Consider the following 19,041-nt stretch of genomic DNA (forward strand, 5'->3'; position numbering starts at 1 on the left):
CAATGAATGTGCACGTGTCATGATATTTTTCTCTTGATTCAGTTTAACTTTTATCTTACTCAAGGGCTTGTAGGAAGATTACTAACTTTAACTTTATCAAGTGAACAAGTTAGGATCGTTTTAAGCAAACACAAACAAAAAAAGAGAGCTTTTATTACAAAAAATTTTAATACAAGAGTCATTAACTTCAAATGAGGGGCTCAAGGGTTTTATATAAGCTTAGGACCCCTTGGAGCCGCAATTCCCAACGGCTTGGGGCTGTTGTGAGCCTTGTTGGACTTCTTGACGCGCCCTTGGCACTATTACCAACGACAGGCAACAGTTGCCCAACAGGCTCCGATCTAGCTAGTGTTTTCCGCTCATCAGGTAGATTGTCTTGGCAGCCCGCGTGCCCTACTTTCGCCCCAATTTGCATGCCTTTTTCCTACAAGCCTGAGCACCCCATCTGCCTACTGGCCCACGCGCCCAATCTGCTTGCTAGCCTGTGCACTCATTCGCTCGTGGGTGCCAATGCCTCCGAGCCACAATGCTACCCTGGCATCGAATTGAGGTTCCAACCCTTGTTGTTCACCCATTTTCGATGGCTTGCCTACTCTCGAGCCCCAAACCCTTGCCATCGAGCTGGCCCGCCCCTCACCACAAAATGGGCGTGACACACGCAGCCCTCACGTGGGGCTTTATGCACCAGGTCCGTAATCCTACTTAGCCATTTGCATGGCATCTCGCATAGGTGATCGGAAGTAGTGCGGTTTGCGCATAAAAGATCCTTTGTCAACATGTTGGCTCAATGGTTGGCTGGGTTGAACTCGTGTATCATGTCATTCTCCTCCACTTTATTTCACAATGGCATGCCTCAGTTGAGTTCGTGAATTACCATAAGTCCTCTGTTGGTTCCCTACTAGCTTTTTCTTTTGGCTCTCCTTTCCACTTTACCAAGTATTGGTATTGTGACATATAGTTCTAGCGTCGCAATACCCTATCAACAAGAATTGTGTCCACCTCCTTCTTATATGTTGAACGTACACCCACTAATACTTTATGACTGTCTCCGCGACTTGGATCCTCCTTGTCTGCTTGATATGGCTTCAGCATACTAACGTGAAAAACCAAATGGACTTTCGGTTTAGGTGGCATATCAAGTTTGTATGCTACTGGACCAATTCGTTTGGTCACTCAATAAGGCCCTTCGTAGCCTCAACAATTCATTTTGGAGTCCTCTTGTCTTGAGTACTAGGTGAAGTTTAACTAGTACCAAGTTTCCTACATTGAAGCTTGCCTCCTTTCGAGATTGACAACCCATTTCTTCGTGCATTTGGCAACCTTAAGCAAGCATGCGCGAGCAGGATTGAGTTGTTCCTACCATTCATGCATATACTTGTATGATACGGGTGATTCTCCGGTATACCTGTCAACCATGTGGCTTGATGTAAGAGGTTGTTGTCTTGTTTTTAACTCGAACGAACTTTTCCCCTTTACCTCACTACGATATAAGTTGTGAGAAAATTAAGCAGTGTCTAGCCATTTTGGCCAATCAGTTTAGGTGCCTTGAACAGAATGTCGCAAGTCTCCAACATCGCATCGACCTTCTCGATCTGTCCATCTAGTTATGGATAAAAACTAGTCGAAAAGTTGAATTGTGAACCCATCATCTTGCATAGCTTTGACCAAAATTTCCTTATGAAGCGTGCATTTCTATTGCTCGCTATGCTCAACAGAACTCCCCAATATTTGACAATGTGAGTTATGAAGTGATCTGCAACTTTCATTGTTGGACACTCACAGCTTGCAGTGATGAATGTTGCATATTTCGAGAAATGGTCCATGATGACCATAATGCATCCCAATCCATTCACTTTAGAAACGCCCATAATGAAATCCATGTTCGAACTCTCCCACGGTCGAGTTGGAATTTGCCAAAGGTTGTAGTAACCTTGTGACTTTCCTTAACTCAAACTTGTCTTACTAGTAGACAAGACATATTTTAATTATATAATTACTTATCGTATGAATCATTAAAGTATTATAAATAATGATCTTTCCTTCTCATTAAGATTTTCACAAAAAAAAACTCAATATTTAATTTATTATTAACGTATACAATGTATAAGTATAAATTATCTGTATAATAATAAAATTTAATAAAATATAAAATTACTTGTATACTTGCATGTTTATTATTATATTTTACTGAATTTGATGTTCAGATTATGCTCCCTTGAGAAAATTCAGCCGAATCTGACATTTCTCGATCGAATCATATAAGGAAACGTCACTGATCGATGTGAGAGAAAAAGATAGTAAAAAAAAAATATTGTAAATATTTCACGTTTGTACATTAACGTCATTTACATGTTTGAGGTAGACTCTGTATCGAAAACGAAACCGTGTAAAATTATGACTAAAATTTAAAAATATTAGTGTATTTTACCATATTTTTTTTTTTATTTAAGAGTGACCCGAGCTTTACTTAGTAGAAAGGATAAAAATAATGGAGAAATGAAAAAGTGGAAAAAGAGAAAACGTGTTTATTCTTTTTCTAAAATACTAAATAAGCCCTTAAACTTCTCACTTTTTCTAAATTAGCCCTTGTTGACTGCTTCTGGATCGAGCTAATCCAATCACCCCCGACAAGTGAGAGAATATCCAACGCAAAGAAGTGGAACACGCTTTGTCTTGTCTTAGAGATTGACGAATCTAAATCTGTCGATTACCATCTGCTTAGTTACAGGTTTCAACTTGGGTAAATGCCAAGAAGAAGAAACTGCTTAATTTTTGCAGCCAATGATGGGTTGGGTCAACAATCTGCCAGAGATGTTGAAAGGAAAACTGCAACAGCCTCTGAATAAGAAGGAGAATTCATGACAACAGAGGTACAAATTCTAGAAGCTAAATTATATTTCGCCAAATCTTGTGTGTCAATAAACATCATGCCCTCAAACAAACCCAAAGCATTTCCATTTTTAAACCTGCAGGCAGATACAACACCGCCATTCTTAACTCTATTCACCTTGCTCAAGTTAGATCAATTTCTACCACGTAAACAGTGTTTCTAAGAAATAACATATAGAAAATACAAGATAGTGTTTCCATCTAACTACCAGCTGGTAAACTTTACAAAGGGACCGAGGGTGTGTGCAGTTCATGGCCATAACTCGTTTGCAAAAAAGTTTGCAGTACGAATGCTGTGATGTCATCCTGAAGCACATCGACACAGAATTAGCAGATGTTTTGTAAACAAGGCAAGGGATGAAATCTGATACGTATAAGCAAATATAGTTCAAATTTTCAAACATGTATCAGGACAGATTCTGGTAGAAATGTTTTTCATTTATTTAGAAAATGAATAAGGAAACTGACCATCTAAGCCGAGCTGCAAGTCAATTGTATAGGCTTTATTGGTCACTAGCATTCTAAAGCATATGTTGGGACCTACAACAAAAGATAAAAAATAATGTTAATATCGAAATATGATAACAAAGACAAATGATAAACTCTGGGTCATTATAATTTTCTATAAATGATATGGGCAGAATAATCCCACTAACAGAAAATCAGTCTGTCCACATACGTATTAGACAAATTTGAAATGTCTAGCAAACTAAAAGATTCGAGAAAAAAGGATATTTTTCAACAAAGAAGAGGGAGAAATAAAATGAGAAACAAATGAAAAGGAAATTTTGTCAATTAAACTCAAAAGAGATCCAAGAAAATAAACCTGCAAACTTGGGCCTCCTACCTCGAGCATATTTTCATCTATAAAACTGGATGAGTTATGATTTATACCATTAGAACTATCATATTGGAGAATCCTTAGCTTTCCTTCCTACATTGCAACATGCAGAAATTTAGAAGAATTAGTTGCCGCATATAAAAAAACAGGATTAGTGGCAAAAGACAAATATAAAGATTCATTGAAACATCAAAATTCTGACCTTTGTTCCATATACAAGGCCACCTCCAACAGAAGGATGAAAGCAAGCCACATTTACCTCATCTTCTGCACTTGGAAGAACTCTCACAAGTTCCATATCAGAAACTCTGTAAACCTGAGTAGTGAAGAAGTAAACTAAAGCACATGAAATGCCCAAATTCAAGTACAAGATAGAGGGGATTTTATACTCTTAAGACAAGACCACAAGCACATACAGTTCCATACACAATAAGGACTTATAAGAAATACAAGCACTGCAGAGAGCAAATAATTTGCCAATATCCTAAGCGCGTTACAAACATTATGAGAAATGGCCATTAGAACAGCACAGTTGATATCCTTTGTGTAAGTGCACAACTTAGAAGTATGTTTGACATGCTTCATCGTATTTGCAAAATATAGGAGCTAAATGGTTGAAATTTTTGGGTATTAGTTCATTATTTATAATTCCAGTATATAAGTAAATCCATACCCACTTGAAACAATAATACCAGCGTAATCCTCAGATATAATAAGTAGGGAAATCAAAATCAGTAGGGAAAAACAATACCATTATTCAAGAATGAAGAAAGGGAGACAGTTTAGAGAGCATGAATTCTTCGAAGTATGCCTTTCAGTAAAAGAAACACCAATTCTAATGGCATTCTAGTTTGCCAATCTCTTTTCAACAATAGCTATTCCCCAATTTCCATTTAAAGTAGTGTAGTAAGACTTCAAGCCTTTTATTCAGGATATAACACCAGCCCAAATAATATTAAACTTAAAAGACAAGGAAACGTATCAACTATCCCAAATATTTACATAGCATATGGAATTCCAGTGTGCTGGCCATCAAATAACCATCACTGAAAGCATGCAAGAAACATAAAATAACATTCAACATCTAGGAGTAACAGATTCTCAATAACGTTGAGACAACCGGAACTACAAATACATAGGTATAGGAAATCACATGTTTTACCTCCAGAATGGTGTAAATGGGCACTGTGGTCTCTCCATCAATCACCACACTTTTGAGAAGTGAGCTGTGGCGACGACCATAGGCAAGTAATATATGCTCTGACGTGGGTGAAAACTGCAAATTAGAAAACAAAATTAATACATATCACAACTTTGGGAACATCCAATTAAAAAAAGTATTAAGGTTTGCTCTGGTTTAATTCACTGCAGCATGCAGGCGTCTTCTAAATATGCATGGACCGCCCATGGCACTAGATTCACTGAAAACAGTTACGGCAATAAGCTACAGAACTCAGTACTTCATTGCATAAATATTGGTGCTTGTAATGCTATTCCACCCCAATAAAGCACAAATATAATAACTTCATTAGTACACAAAGCTTTTGAACAAACAACTATTAGCCGTTCCTTCCCTACAAACCAACATTATGAGAGCAAAGAAGAGGATTTTGAAACCAAATATACAATCACAACTAGCCTTACTGATGTTGAAGATTGACGAAGCTCAAAGCTATCTAAAGAGGGTTAAAAAAAAATACACCATTGCTTTCATAAAGACCACCAGGATTACAACAGAGAGAAAGGACTCGGCATTAATTTTTAAGACCATATATATAAGTAGTACTTAATGCCTGAAATTAACTCACAATATCTTTATAAGAGTATCAAAACAAGAGAGCATAATATATAAGAAAAGAGAGAAAAGGGGAGGAAGGGAGGAGGGTTGACCTGAATAGATGTTAGGCAGTGAGCAGCTCTTATTGCCCGTGAAGCAAGTACCAGTCCAAATCTAAAGAAAAAGAAACATCAAAATTACAAAAGAATACTTTATAAACTGTAAGCAGAAGAAAAAAAAGCTAAGAATACAGAATATAGATTTATAAGATGTTCGAGATTACGTTGCCTCCTCAAGGGAATATATTCGAAGCTCATACATAACTCGGTGAGCTGAAATTGGGTGTCGTGTGGGGGATGTTGAAGCTCCTGTTACATCAGGATTAAGCTGGCTTTGTACACCAGGATCAGCTTCCAAATGAGGGAGCACACAGGCAACACAGGCTGCTAAAAATCTCCCACAAGGTGAAAAATGTGCACCCATTTCACTGCAAGTATGTTTTAAATGCCAACAGTTTGAAAAAGATGCATCAGTGATATTCTTCAGCATACATAGAAATATAACAATGACAACATGGCAAAAGGAGATTAGTCCTTTCGCTATTGATTTCACTTTCATTTAGATGAAGCTGAAATACTGCCTGATCAAAACTGGAGCAGGAAAATGGAAGAATTACTAAACAATGTGGTATTCTGCATGCATATAATTCTTAGATAAGAAAGAATAACAATCTACAAGGTTTTCACAAAACTACAGGACAAAAGAACACACCTACAAAGCACAGCATGAGGAATGGTCAAGCGACATTTCTCTGGATCGAGGAAAGCACAAGGATCTTTCATGTCATGTGGCCATATTCTAAGTTTCACAGTGCAAGGTAGTTCTGCCGCCGCAGCTAGAGATGTAGCAAGTTCAGATTGAATTCTGTTTACAGCAGGTTGAGGATCACTACCATCATGCATGATGTTGCTATAACCAGCTTCACCAGATCCGCTTGAAGACATCATGCGAGAACGTGAAGAACGATGCCGCAAACTTGATCTTCCAGCAACTCTTGATTGACTAACGCTGGTGGGCATACCTGAAGAAACTACTGAAGCAGAATTTCCCGTTTCACCAGCTGGAAGCAAATTTTCATGGCCAGCACTAGTAGCCAAACGCATATTGCGCTGGCCAGCTTGGGTCTGACCAATTAACCATCCTTGCAAGAAAGGTAGCTCCCATGAGGTTGGATCACCAAAAGGGAAAAACTGATTACTTCTCTCCACTGACTGCACCTCCATTGTCTCCATGGGCTCCATTGCAGAATGAGAACCATCAGTTTCCATCTCACTTGGCAAAGGATTGGCTCCTGTTTCTTCTGGCAACGGAGAAGAGTTATTTGGTTCAATAGGAGACAACAGAAGTTCATACTGCCCAGTTGGAGTTGAATAGGTCAGAAGCCGTACTGAGGCAGATTGATCACCTCTCTGATGCACACCATTTGAACCAACGTCGCCATCAGTATGCTGCAAAGATGTTCTCCCATTATCTCTAGCAAATGAAGGCCATATCAATAAAGGTAAAGACACGAGAGGAAGTTCATTTGCCAAATTAGAACGATCACTAGAATGAGCATCTGCCAAATATACAGTGGGAGGAGGATAACGCAAGTAACCGGGGGAAGTTGCAACTGTCATCGATGAATCAGATGAGTCAAGGTCGTTGACCTACAAATCAGCCCAGAAATCTAATTAATAGGAGAGTAGTCTCAAGTACATAATCAGTTTGATGGGACCAAAATTTCACCTCAGCAGTCAAAAGAAAAGGAGCTGCATATGGATGAAAATGTACAGCTCGAAGTGAACGTCGTGTCTTCAGTATAATTGCTGGAGATGATGTCTCTCCTCTCCTGTTGTAATGCCATATATATAGCTGACAAACAGCTCTAAGTCAGGAAAGTTGCATAATAATCCAGATAAAAAATGCATATATAATGAAACAATCCTCCTCACCTTATGCCCTGAAGCAACTGCAAGAACTTCTCCTTGGGCATGGAAAGCAATAGAAGCAATAGGACGGTCTGCATGGAGGAGAGAAGAATGAGCAATTACAAACAGTGCATAAAAAACTTCATAAATTCTAAATTCAAAAATGTTAGGAAGGGGGAATCCTTATAAGTAATTACAGAAATCGCGTGATCCTATACACTCAGCAGTATTTGCATTCCACAAGCGAACTTCATGATCCAAACTTCCACTTGCAAGGATCTCTGGATACAGTGGATGGAATCTAACCTGTAAAAATTTCAGCATCACAAATTATTGATGCTGTGCTTTGACATAAACATTCCATATATAAAACCAGTTACGCATTCAGAAAGGAGGGGTTCAAGGTTCAAGTAAATTGGCTAAAAATCTAATGAAAGATAAATTATCCATTATCTTCTTGTGCTGGACACAAAGATCTGTAAAATGCAATTTACAGACTACATACTCTTGAAAGCATCAAAAGGAGTGCATTCTAGCAATCAATTGCAGTATTTCAGACACATGCAGATGACTTGAGCAGCTTTCTTTTGTACAAACTTAATTTTTGAACACATTTGAGTAGGCTGAAGCAATGGGTAGACATAAAATAAGTTTAAAAGGCAAAAAGTTATCAGCAAGCTTACCACCCAAGGTGTTCTCCGATGACCAGTCAATACCTTCAAGCAGCTTCCAGTCTGGCAATCAATAATCTTAACAGTATGATCTCCACTGCAGGAAAAGACCAAAATCCAAGTAAAAACTGTAGCCAATCTTAGGGTGAAGTTAACTGAATACCTAATTACAAGGAAAAATATATTGGAACAAGCAACTCACTGTGTAGAAGCAAGCGTGTTTCCATCAGGACTGAAAGCTGCAGCAATAGTAGACCTTGGAGGAGGCAACAATGGGCAGTATTTTGCTGAAAAATGCCGCAATGACTCTGCCTCTACCCTGCAACATAATTGAAGTTCAATAAAATTAATCAGAATCCTTACTAAAAAAAGGGAACATAATTCTATGAAGCATGCATGCCAACAAAAACAATGGACCACAAAGCCGAAGAGAAAAATCAGAGACTTCCACTTACAAAACTCTGAATGAAACTGAAAAAAAAAATTGCTATTACCAGGAAAGAAGATCACGTCTAGCATCTCTTGCTGCTTGACACGTTGACCCAAAGGAATCATGACGGCTCTTTGGCTCTTCTCCCCATAGCTTTCTTGATGACCGTTTTGTTCGTGGAGAAACTTCCCTCCGTGCCAATAATTGAAAGACATTGCTAATGCAAGCAAAACATAATATAACTTATTCAGCATTAGCATTAAATAACAAAATAGGCACTCAAATCAATATAAATGAACTATAAGTGGGAACCAAATTAGTACCCAAAGGACAATGTGAATATTGGATCCGTTGACACCTGAGCTCACCACTTAAAATTAAAACTCACAGTTTAGGCACTCTTTGTCTCCATGGCCTTTTTAGATGGTTCTTAATGCACAAGCACAATAATCTAGGTGAATTTTTATTTTCTATTTGATCAGCGAGCAATTAACATTTCCAAAACAGTTTCCTTGCAATATAAAACCTAAAATTATATAATTGTTGCTATTGAAAGTACTTCCAAACTCCAGTATAGTAACCCAACATTTTTCAACGTATTGATTAAACCATGGATCTCATATACTCATTTGGCCAAAAACGAATGAAAAAAAAGATCATCATCCCTCTAAAACACTGTTTTATCAGACTTGGTTGAAAGTTCTTGACAATTTATGAACATTCAAAAAAATTTATATATCTAGATTTTATGCTTTGGATTAAAAAAATGGCAACAAAATGTCCAGAAATTCAAAAATTTTTAATAACCGAAAGACAAAAAACCTAGCTTAATGTCAAAATTAATTCTAAATCCAGCATAAAACAACTCATAATTCAAAATTTTACATGCAAAACAAATCCAAATCCCCAATTCAATCACATTTACTAATCAAACTACCAACTACGATCCTAAATTTCCATCAAATTTCCCCAAATTAAATCCGAATCCTCACCATCAGAATCCAAGAAACCCTAAAATCCAAATCCAAATCCAAACCCAAATCCAATTCACCTCAAAAGGAAAAAAAAAAGCGCAAAATCTATAGGCATAACAAATCCTTACCTGGGCCTTCGCGAGCTGGAAGTCGATGGCGCATTCAAATCTTCGGCCCATAATGAAGAATCCCTCATCGTTTATTCCCACAAAAATTTTCACGCTTCAAAATTTTCTCAGCATTTTTTTTTAATTTAAAAAAAAATAAAAAAGCAAACGAAAACTTTGGTGAGAAAGATTCTTCCCTTCGGTTTAAAAATGGAGGGCAAAGGAGTTAGGTTTCGAATTTGTTTGTTAAATGAATACGTGTTAATTATAATTAGTCGAAATATTTTATTTATTCATTTTATTTTTCGTGTGTATGGAGATTATTCTGTTTGTTTCTAAGGAAAACCTAGAAGGAAATTAAAGGAAACAAAACACCAAAGCGAGTACAAGAGTTAAAATAAGTGCTCCGTGGCTCCGCCTCTGGGACTCGGTTTGGAAGGACAATTTTTATTTTTCTTTTTATTTTTTTATTTGTTGGTTCGGTTGACATGTGATTTGACTACAATACCCTTCCAAACATGGGCTTTGGCGCGTGACGACGCGTCTTAGGCTTTGATCGAAGCCCAATAATGTGCTTACAAGTGGTCCAAAGGGAACCCAATAAAGAGAACTAAAAGGTCAAAAAAAAAAAAAGAAGCTATTTTACTTTTTTAATATTAAATTTATTCTTAAATTCTTGAATTTTTTTACTTGTTCTATGTTAGTTATTACTAATTATTTTTTGGAAATAATTAATTATAAATAGGTAGTATCAATTTATTAATTATAATTTTTAATCTCAAATAAGAAATTTTTTGTCTTCATTTTTATTATTGGGACAATCGACATGAATTTAAAATTTAATTAAAATTAAAACATATATTTAACTATTTTTTAGTAAAATTTTTAAATTTTAAATTTAAAAATAGATTTTGAAAATTGCATCTCTCACTTACCTGCATAAAACAAGTCATCAACCAGACTCGAATTTAATATCTCAACAATTTTACTTGAGATCTATAATATTATGAATTTTTAAATTTATCTATTAATAAGATAGAATATGTGATTTAGTGATAATATATAAAATTTATACATTGATAATAAATCAAATATAAATCTTATTACGTGAGATCATTTGTTATTGAGAACGATGTAATTCTTGATCGTAATAATTATTTAAATTTAAATAAAAATAATGATAAATGATATTTTTCATTAATTGCCAAATTAAATTGAGTTTTAAATGCTCAAACTAGATAACCCAATAAACTAGTTTAGAATATGGACCCAATGTTCCAAAATTCAATCAATTGTTGGGCTTTAATGTATATTAGGTGACAAACCCATAATAATAGAGAAAAATAAAAATTAATAAAAAACAAAAAGTCATGAGCTAATGAGCCTAAAGAATACAAGTGGAAGGAAGATTCTTCTTTTCTTTTCATTACTTTTTCAGTTCATTTGTTTGCTTTTCCTTTTAACCTCAATTTTTATTTTTTTATTTATTTTGCAGAGGTGGTGCTGGAAAAATAGGGTCCATTGTTTTTGGAGTACTACTCCCAAAGAATATTGTAGAATATTATGGAAAGATGCTGGATTTTGTGAATATTCTTGTATTTTTTTTCCCATTCCCAAAAAGGATTTATATTTCCAAGTCTCATCCAAATTTTCATGATTTTTTGTTGTTGATTCCAATTTTTTATTTTTTTTCACTTCTAAGAATCATGAATAATCATGATTCCAATTAAATTTTATATGACACAACACAATCTACTTGATTAAAATTTATACAATTGATAACATGTTTAAACAATTGATACGATTAACATAATTAAAATGATTAAATTGAAATATATGCAAGTAAAATAGGATTATATTATTCGAATTTATCACAAAAAATTATAAATATCATAATATTTACCAAATATAATAAAATTCAATATAAATAAATTTTAATCATCATAAAAATATTAATACTTATATGGATCAATAAATGGGTTTTAACCATACACTAAATATGCCTACACGACATATGAAAACGATTAAATAAATGGGTAGTATACGAGTTATTGGTTATACGAGTATATGATAACACGATTAAGATACGATTTATTTGTAGCTTAACTGTGTCACTACGATTAATATAAGAAACACGATCAATCTAAATCCAAATCCGCTTAAATCCATGTTATGTTCGTATTGTATACAAAATTATCAAGTCTATTAATTGATTTTTTATTAGTTATCCGCTTTAAAAATTAAACATTGTATCAAAGTAGGTAGTACCTCATTTGTTGGTCCTTTTATGAATTTTCCATTTGTTGATTTATATCACCTAATTGGATTGTAACATCTACACGTGAAAAAGAGCATTAAAAGGATAAAAATTCCACGTATGTTACAATGAATGTATCTAAGCATATAAATATAATCAAGTATTTTTTATTTATTATTAATTAATTTTATGTTGAACATGCATATAAATTTCAATAATACATTAAATGTAAAATTTTTCCTTTTAAAATATATAAATTCTTTCCTTTTTTTTAACATTAATAGACCAAGATTTTAGTTACTAGTTACAACTATTTTTATTAAAAAAAAACATGTGTGACATCATAAGAAACAAACTAAATTACGAAGAGAAAACATCTTATCATGATTGTCTGCCTACTATATTTCAGAAAAAATAAAAAAAAAAGGGTGTGAAACTCTATATCTTTTTTGTACTAAGATTCTGATAATCTAATTTCCCCTTATGGGTCCCCTTAGGCCTTAGCTTTACAAATCTTCCAAGGAACTTGGCGGTAATCCTCAAAATGGACCCCAAGATTCAAAACTGGTCCCACACATAAATCAATTACCAAAATCCAAATGAATCAGGACCACCAATTGTCAATCAGATGAGTCAGCCCACATCTCATGTTCATTTTCCACCGCTGACGTATGCCTAATCATCCAATATTCGGTCCATACGTGCCTTAAACCAACAGATGGGTGACATTATCTGCCGTCCTAGTACCCGTCAAAACCTTCCACGTGTCTCCCCGGTCTCTCTTTTCTTCCCCTTTCGTGGACGTCAGAGTAGCCTTAGAAAACAGGAAGACAAAAAACAAAATCCTCCTGCGTCATGCCTTAAGCCGAAAGAGTGGGACACGTGAACTGTCCCTTCTAAACCACGTGTCTTGACTTCATTCGTTACCTTTTTTAATCCTTTATTCCACAAAAGCGCGTTCCACTGGAACTTTCAAGCACATCAATCAATCCAACCGTCCACTCTCACGTGAGTCGAGCAATCGTAGCCGTCGCCTCCTCGATTGCCCTTCCTTCCTCCACGTAGCTTCTGAAGCTACGTGTCGAGAAACGAACGGGTTAAGGAAATGGATTATCTCGATCTCGTCTCTATATATACATGATCCCGTCCACCCTTTTTCCTTCCCCTCACATTCAGTGTCTTAAACATTTCCAACCGAAATCTCGAAACCGAAAAAAAAAAAAGAAAGAAAAAAAACGCAAACCAAAAAAAAAAAACATTTCGTTAAGGAACTTTCATCTCCTTTTTCCTTCTCATTCTGTCAGTTACTTGGGAGAAAATTCAAAAGAAATAATGGCGTTGAATTTGGCAAGCCAGATTGGAACTCTCGCCGGGACACAAATTCCGACCGAAGTCTCCAATGGAGAACAACTATCTTCTGGGACGGTGAGTGCGTCGGCTGTTTGGAGAGCACCGGCGGCCAATCTCCGATGTAAGACGTCACAAGACACTGTATCTCCACCTTCGTTAACTCCACCCCTGACACCGCGCAGCCCCGGAAGCAGGTCGCCTTTGATGAGTCCGATGCTGCGCCCGGATCTCTCAGCAGCTTGCCAGGCCTTCACGACGTTAGCGCCACCGGAGACGGTGGAGGAGGAGGCGGCGGGAGTGGCGTGGAAGGAGGGAGGGAGGAAGGAGGAGAAGAGAGGGGTGCCGGTGTACGTGATGATGCCGTTGGATAGCGTGACGTACGGGAACACGTTGAATAGGAAGAAGGCGATGAATGCGAGTCTTCACGCGTTGAAAAGCGCGGGAGTTGAGGGGATAATGGTGGACGTTTGGTGGGGGCTTGTGGAGAGGGAGGCGCCGGGTGCTTACAATTGGGGTGGCTACGCCGAGCTTCTCGAGATGGCCAAGAAACACGGCCTCAAAGTCCAGGCTGTCATGTCGTTTCATCAGTGTGGCGGCAACGTCGGAGACTCTTGCACGTGCGTATCTTCTTCTTACCTGTCATTCATTTAATCATTTCTCTTTAAATTTGAAGCCCTTCATTTCTTTTCTATAATAACACGTGATAGTCACGTGAGTTATGCAATTACGTTTTGAAAATAATAATCTATAAATCTTTTGGTCATTTGATGAATTTGGGAAAATCAAGGATAAAGCTGTCACGATTTGCTTCATTGTTGATGACAAGGCAAAAGATTGGATAAGTATAAAGCTTGCTTTACTAATTTTGGAGGTTGAAGGGGATAACATAAGCTTACGTGGCATTAGGGAGGGTATGGTGGTTTCATGCCTCTCCATCTCTGTGGTGGATCCCACTTGGCAGAGATCTGGGGGGTTGTATGGAAATTGGTCATGCCCCACATGGAAGTTGGCAATTTCTAATTTGATACTACAACATAATTCTAGTTTTGGTTTTTTTTTTTTAACAAATGGTTTTAGTTTTTGAACAGTATTCCTTTGCCCAAGTGGGTTGTGGAAGAGATTGACAAGGATCCAGACATTGCATACACAGATCAATGGGGAAGAAGGAATTATGAATATGTTTCACTTGGTTGTGATACCCTTCCAGTCTTGAAGGGTCGTACTTCTGTTCAATGTTATGCTGATTTCATGCGTGCCTTCAGAGACAACTTCAAGCATCTACTTGGTGATACCATTGTGGTAATTTCTAGTTACTCATTGCATATGTTATATCGAATTCGCTAGTTTTTTTTTTTTTTTTTTCCAAATTTGAGTCTGCTTCATATGTCATGGAAGGAATCAGCAGCTAAGCAATTAACCAATGGTTGTTCCTACAGGAAATCCAGGTGGGAATGGGTCCGGCAGGTGAGCTTCGATATCCTTCGTATCCAGAGCAGGATGGAACATGGAGATTCCCTGGAATTGGAGCTTTCCAATGTTATGATAAGGTACTTGGCAGACTCTCTCTTTTTCTATTTTAGCTACCCTGTTGCAGCTTTCCTGTTCTCGGCTAATATGGGTCTTGAATTAATGCAGTATATGCTTAGCAGCCTGAAAGCAGCAGCTGAAGCGGTTGGTAAGCCAGAATGGGGTAGCACAGGCCCAACTGATGCTGGCCACTACAACTATTGGCCAGAAGATACGCCATTTTTCAAGAAAGAAGGTGGTGGTTGGAATAGTCGCTATGGTGAATTCTTCCTTTCCTGGTATTCTCAGATGCTATTAGACCATGGTGAGAGAATTCTATCTTCAGCTACATCAGTCTTTGAAGGTGCAGGTGTTAAGATCTCTGTAAAAGTTGCTGGAATCCACTGGCACTATGGTACCCGGTCCCATGCCCCTGAACTCACAGCAGGGTACTATAACACAAGGTTCCGAGACGGTTACCTCCCTATTGCTCAAATGCTAGCACGACATGGTGCTGTTTTCAATTTCACTTGCATAGAAATGCGTGATCATGAGCAGCCACAGGATGCGCTATGTGCACCTGAGAAGCTAGTCAGGCAAGTGGCTTTAGCTACTGCAGCAGCACAAGTTCCACTTGCAGGGGAGAATGCACTGCCCCGTTATGATGAGTATGCCCATGATCAGATCTTACAAGCATCATCATTGAATATCGATGGCTCCTCCGATGATAGGGAGATGTGTGCATTTACATACTTGAGGATGAACCCATCCCTCTTTCAGCCAGAAAACTGGAGACGGTTTGTAGCGTTTGTGAAGAAGATGAACGAGGGAAAAGATGCTTATCGGTGTTGGGAGCAGGTGGAGAGGGAAGCCGAACATTTTGTCCATGTCACCCAGCCTTTGGTTCAGGAGGCTGCCGTTGCCCTTAGTCACTAGCAAGGCGTTCTTTCGCACTGGGGCAAGGTAGCTTAGTACAGAGTTAGATCAATAATAGTGTCTTAAGGATCCTGCTTTGCTATAGCTTTTTTTTAACCTATGCTGTGGCTATCAAGAATGTATGTTGTTGTATAAGATGGAATTCTATGTAACTTTGTTCCAATAGTTGAAACCTATATCCCACGAAACAGATACTCACTTTGGCCTTGTCCCTTGCCTTGATTGGTTCTTCAGATAGGACATCTGCTCTCTGCAATGATTTGTAAAATTTTATGGGCAATCCTGCAAGCAATGCTAAATAAACCTACACTGCTAGTCTTCAAAACTCAATTGCAACACATTTTGAGTCTGATGTATTCTTAACATCAGATTGATTTCATATTTTAGGCCATGAAGTCCAAACGTATTCTTGATATGTTTCTCAAAATTAACAAAGAACGAGGCAAACCAGATTAACTATTTCAAGCCAAACCTCAAAATTTTTTTCCTTCTGATGGTTTTATTAGAATAGCAATATATCATGTGACTTAAACCACTAATGAATGGTTGTTTTGGTTGTAATTGAACTCACAGTTCCCTTCCTTTCACGCTTCGTTCCTCCTCTGTGTTGGCCTAAACAATTTTTGTGGTTTATACTAAATTCTTGTGAGAAAACTTATCCATTAGATGTGACCTTCACCATCCTGATCTTTCTCTAGCAGGCAAGAGGAGCAGCGAAGTCCAAACTAGTTTTTTATTCATGTGGCCATCTTTCTTGGCTTCCAAACATAATTTTTCAGCCACAAGAAAAGTTTCACATGATTAAACCATTTCTCTTTTTCCTTTTTCCCATTGTAATGTGATAAGTCACATGAATTAAATGCTCATGAGGATACTTCTTTCTTTTCTTCTTCCTCTTCGATGCCACAATATCTGTATCCTTGTGGTTCAAATGTTGAGATACAAACCAGACAAAAGCATGGTAAGACATAAAAAGTAATGGCTGCAATGATAAATATGGAGATTTTTTTGATGCAATGCAATTTGGAAGAATGCTCACGGGAGGGAAAAAAGTTCCCATATCTCCATGCAGTCTTCCATGTTCACGCACTAACCATTGCTGGTCCAAGTTGGAACCATTCATGTGCCAATCATTTACTGCATTTCAAAGAAGATGCATTTCCAGCTTTAAACGGGAGTTATATGAATGTTGACCAAAGCAATGAGGAATCAAAAGTGAAGCTTAGAGAAATTCTTCCAGGCTCTCATGCAGCTTGAGCCTTCTACTGTTATACAGAGCACAAAATTTTGCAGGATTAACATTTAGACCTTCATTAACTTGTCATGGTAGAAAATAGTCATAATTCAGCCAAAAGAAATAAATAAAAAGAAGTCGGTATAGATCTGTTTAAGATACAAGGATATATATTAGGATGAATATGAAATACCATTCCTAGAGTAAAGGAGGAGCTGAAAAAAAAAGCAAAGGAAATGCTATTTTCTAGCAATGGGAGGGATGGCTGTTGGGGAACCAATTTAATGTGTGGTGAAGCGCACCTGTCTCAGACTGACGAACTGCATCATCTGACCATGTTAAGCATCCTCATGCACAATTCAAGCTCTGCACTCGCAAACAAAATTTTCATGGTCCACACATCTCATTCTTGTGCAGCTCCATTATTGCTATAAAAACCTCAAATAACCCTGTATTAATTTACAGAGGCAAATTTTGTTGTTTTAACTCAAGGTTCTCAAGGTAATAATTTAGTGTTCAAGTATCAGACAGTATGTCCAACATTCAGCAACCTCTCAGTGCAGGCCAAACTCAGGGCCAGACCCAGGTAAGGGAAATCTCGTAGAAAAATAAAGGGTTCTCATCATTATTCATTACCATTTTAATTCTACCTTCAAGTTAAATTTATTAATGAGAATTTGATTTCAAATGTACTCTCCCATGAGAAATAACAGCGAAGGCTTTCATTTCATAGCCTGATGCTATTGGTGGTATGTGCAACTAGGGTTATTAAGACGATCTTTTGTGAATTGGTCAGGCTAAAACAGAACAAGTGACCCAGTCCGCTAAGGATACAGCAAATGCAGCAAGAGACAGCGCAGCAAATGCTACTCAATCAGCACAAGAGTCTGATCAGCAAGAACAGGAGCAGACTGCTAGTTTCCTTCTTCAGCAGATTCCGGCTTCACGTGTCATGCACCTTTTGTGATACATAACTAATTTTATAAGTTCTTTTGGTTTTCAAGAATAACACCCCATTTTAGGGTACAATAAACAGATAGCGGATAAACCACTCTATCGTTAGCTGAAGGCTAATGTACAAAATAAGAATGTAAAAACAATAAGGGTGAAATACTGGTTCAATTTAGTTTCTCTCAAATGTTGGGACCTTTTGGAACATTTCTGATGAATTTCCTGAAAGGAATGCCATGCTGTTCTGTGCTTTGGTTAGGAGACTGAAGAGGAATATGTCTTTGTTTCAGACTGGAAAGCAAGTGAAGGGCATGGCTCAGGGTGCTATGGAAACTGTGAAGAACACAATTGGAATGAACGACAAGAAATGGAGTCAAAAGGATTGATCATTTGCTTATGGAATTAGATGCAGCTTTAGTAGAATTGGTTGTTTTCTTTTGGAAATTTAGGACTAATTGGACATTCTAGGTTGGAGAATTCATATCAAACATTAAGAAAAGTCTTCAGCTTATTCTGTTTTGTAACTGAATCCTTGAATAACATATGTAATATTTATCAGCAATTTATAGTCTGATTGCTATTTTTCTCAAAGACATATGTAATATTTCTTGATTGCTATTTTAATTTTTCTCAAAGACATTTTGTAATTTTTTTTTTCAATCAACACGTTCTGGATATATATATTTTTAATTAACACCATGCCTATAACTTCTGTTTCCAGAAATTAGGTTGTTAATTTTATTGAGTAAAAGTACCAAAATACTCCCAATTCAAAATTATTAGTTTATTGTTCACATTAAAGATTTTTTTTAAATTTTACTGGATAAAATTAATCAACAGTCTAATTTCTTGTAGGATTTGGAGTTATCTCCAAAGTGATAATTGAAAAAAAAATCCCTATGGTTCTAATTAAGAGAAAAAAATCATATGAGAAAAATTGAAACCATAAAAGGTATAAGCAGAGTTTACCTTATTATTATTTACAAACGAACAAGAAATTATATATAAATGTGTCAAAGGTGTCAAGAAAATCTTATATGCTTAGATTTGTATTCATATATTCTTATATAGTTCTCATAAGATTATAAAAAAATTTTAATTAGTAACACTACAAAATTATTAACTTTTTATTTATTGAAAGCTATATG

The 19,041-nt window shown here is 36.8% G+C and overlaps 3 protein-coding genes across 6 annotated transcripts; 2 read left to right on the forward strand and 1 right to left on the reverse strand.

Annotated features, from left to right (window-relative positions):
* Nucleotides 1-2,871: 2,871 nt before the first annotated feature.
* LOC18603358 (uncharacterized) lies at nucleotides 2,872-10,087 on the reverse strand. Of its 4 annotated transcripts, none has more exons than XM_018119910.2 (16): nucleotides 9,681-10,087; nucleotides 8,643-8,795; nucleotides 8,351-8,467; nucleotides 8,161-8,245; nucleotides 7,675-7,783; nucleotides 7,502-7,569; nucleotides 7,296-7,421; nucleotides 7,139-7,216; nucleotides 6,279-7,015; nucleotides 5,791-5,994; nucleotides 5,621-5,681; nucleotides 4,893-5,006; nucleotides 3,933-4,046; nucleotides 3,716-3,823; nucleotides 3,358-3,429; nucleotides 2,872-3,195 (listed from the first exon to the last, which is right to left on the reverse strand). In XM_018119910.2, exons 1-15 carry the CDS (start codon nucleotides 9,746-9,748, stop codon nucleotides 3,403-3,405), a joined length of 2,169 nt encoding a protein of 722 aa, XP_017975399.2. In that variant the 5' UTR covers nucleotides 9,749-10,087; the 3' UTR covers nucleotides 2,872-3,195; nucleotides 3,358-3,402. The 4 variants fall into 4 exon arrangements, with proteins under 4 accessions (XP_017975399.2, XP_088661659.1, XP_007035334.3 ...); XM_088805533.1 differs by having other exon boundaries at nucleotides 7,097-7,216; XM_007035272.3 differs by having other exon boundaries at nucleotides 3,737-3,823; nucleotides 6,279-7,216.
* A 2,953-nt stretch (nucleotides 10,088-13,040) lies between these two features.
* Nucleotides 13,041-15,896, forward strand: BAM1 (beta-amylase 1). Its single transcript, XM_007035278.3, has 4 exons — nucleotides 13,041-13,883; nucleotides 14,355-14,565; nucleotides 14,703-14,813; nucleotides 14,902-15,896. Exons 1-4 carry the CDS (start codon nucleotides 13,054-13,056, stop codon nucleotides 15,706-15,708), a joined length of 1,959 nt encoding a protein of 652 aa, XP_007035340.3. The 5' UTR covers nucleotides 13,041-13,053; the 3' UTR covers nucleotides 15,709-15,896.
* A 278-nt stretch (nucleotides 15,897-16,174) lies between these two features.
* LOC18603361 (uncharacterized) lies at nucleotides 16,175-18,351 on the forward strand. The gene is made up of 4 exons (XM_018119133.2): nucleotides 16,175-17,528; nucleotides 17,739-17,905; nucleotides 17,947-17,965; nucleotides 18,070-18,351. The coding sequence occupies exons 1-4, from the start codon at nucleotides 17,475-17,477 to the stop codon at nucleotides 18,277-18,279; spliced, it is 450 nt and encodes a 149-aa protein (XP_017974622.2). The 5' UTR covers nucleotides 16,175-17,474; the 3' UTR covers nucleotides 18,280-18,351.
* The last annotated feature ends 690 nt before the right edge of the window (nucleotides 18,352-19,041 follow it).

Source organism: Theobroma cacao, chromosome 4 (assembly GCF_053813885.1).
Source record: "Theobroma cacao isolate CCN51 chromosome 4, ASM5381388v1, whole genome shotgun sequence".
NCBI lineage: Eukaryota > Viridiplantae > Streptophyta > Magnoliopsida > Malvales > Malvaceae > Theobroma > Theobroma cacao.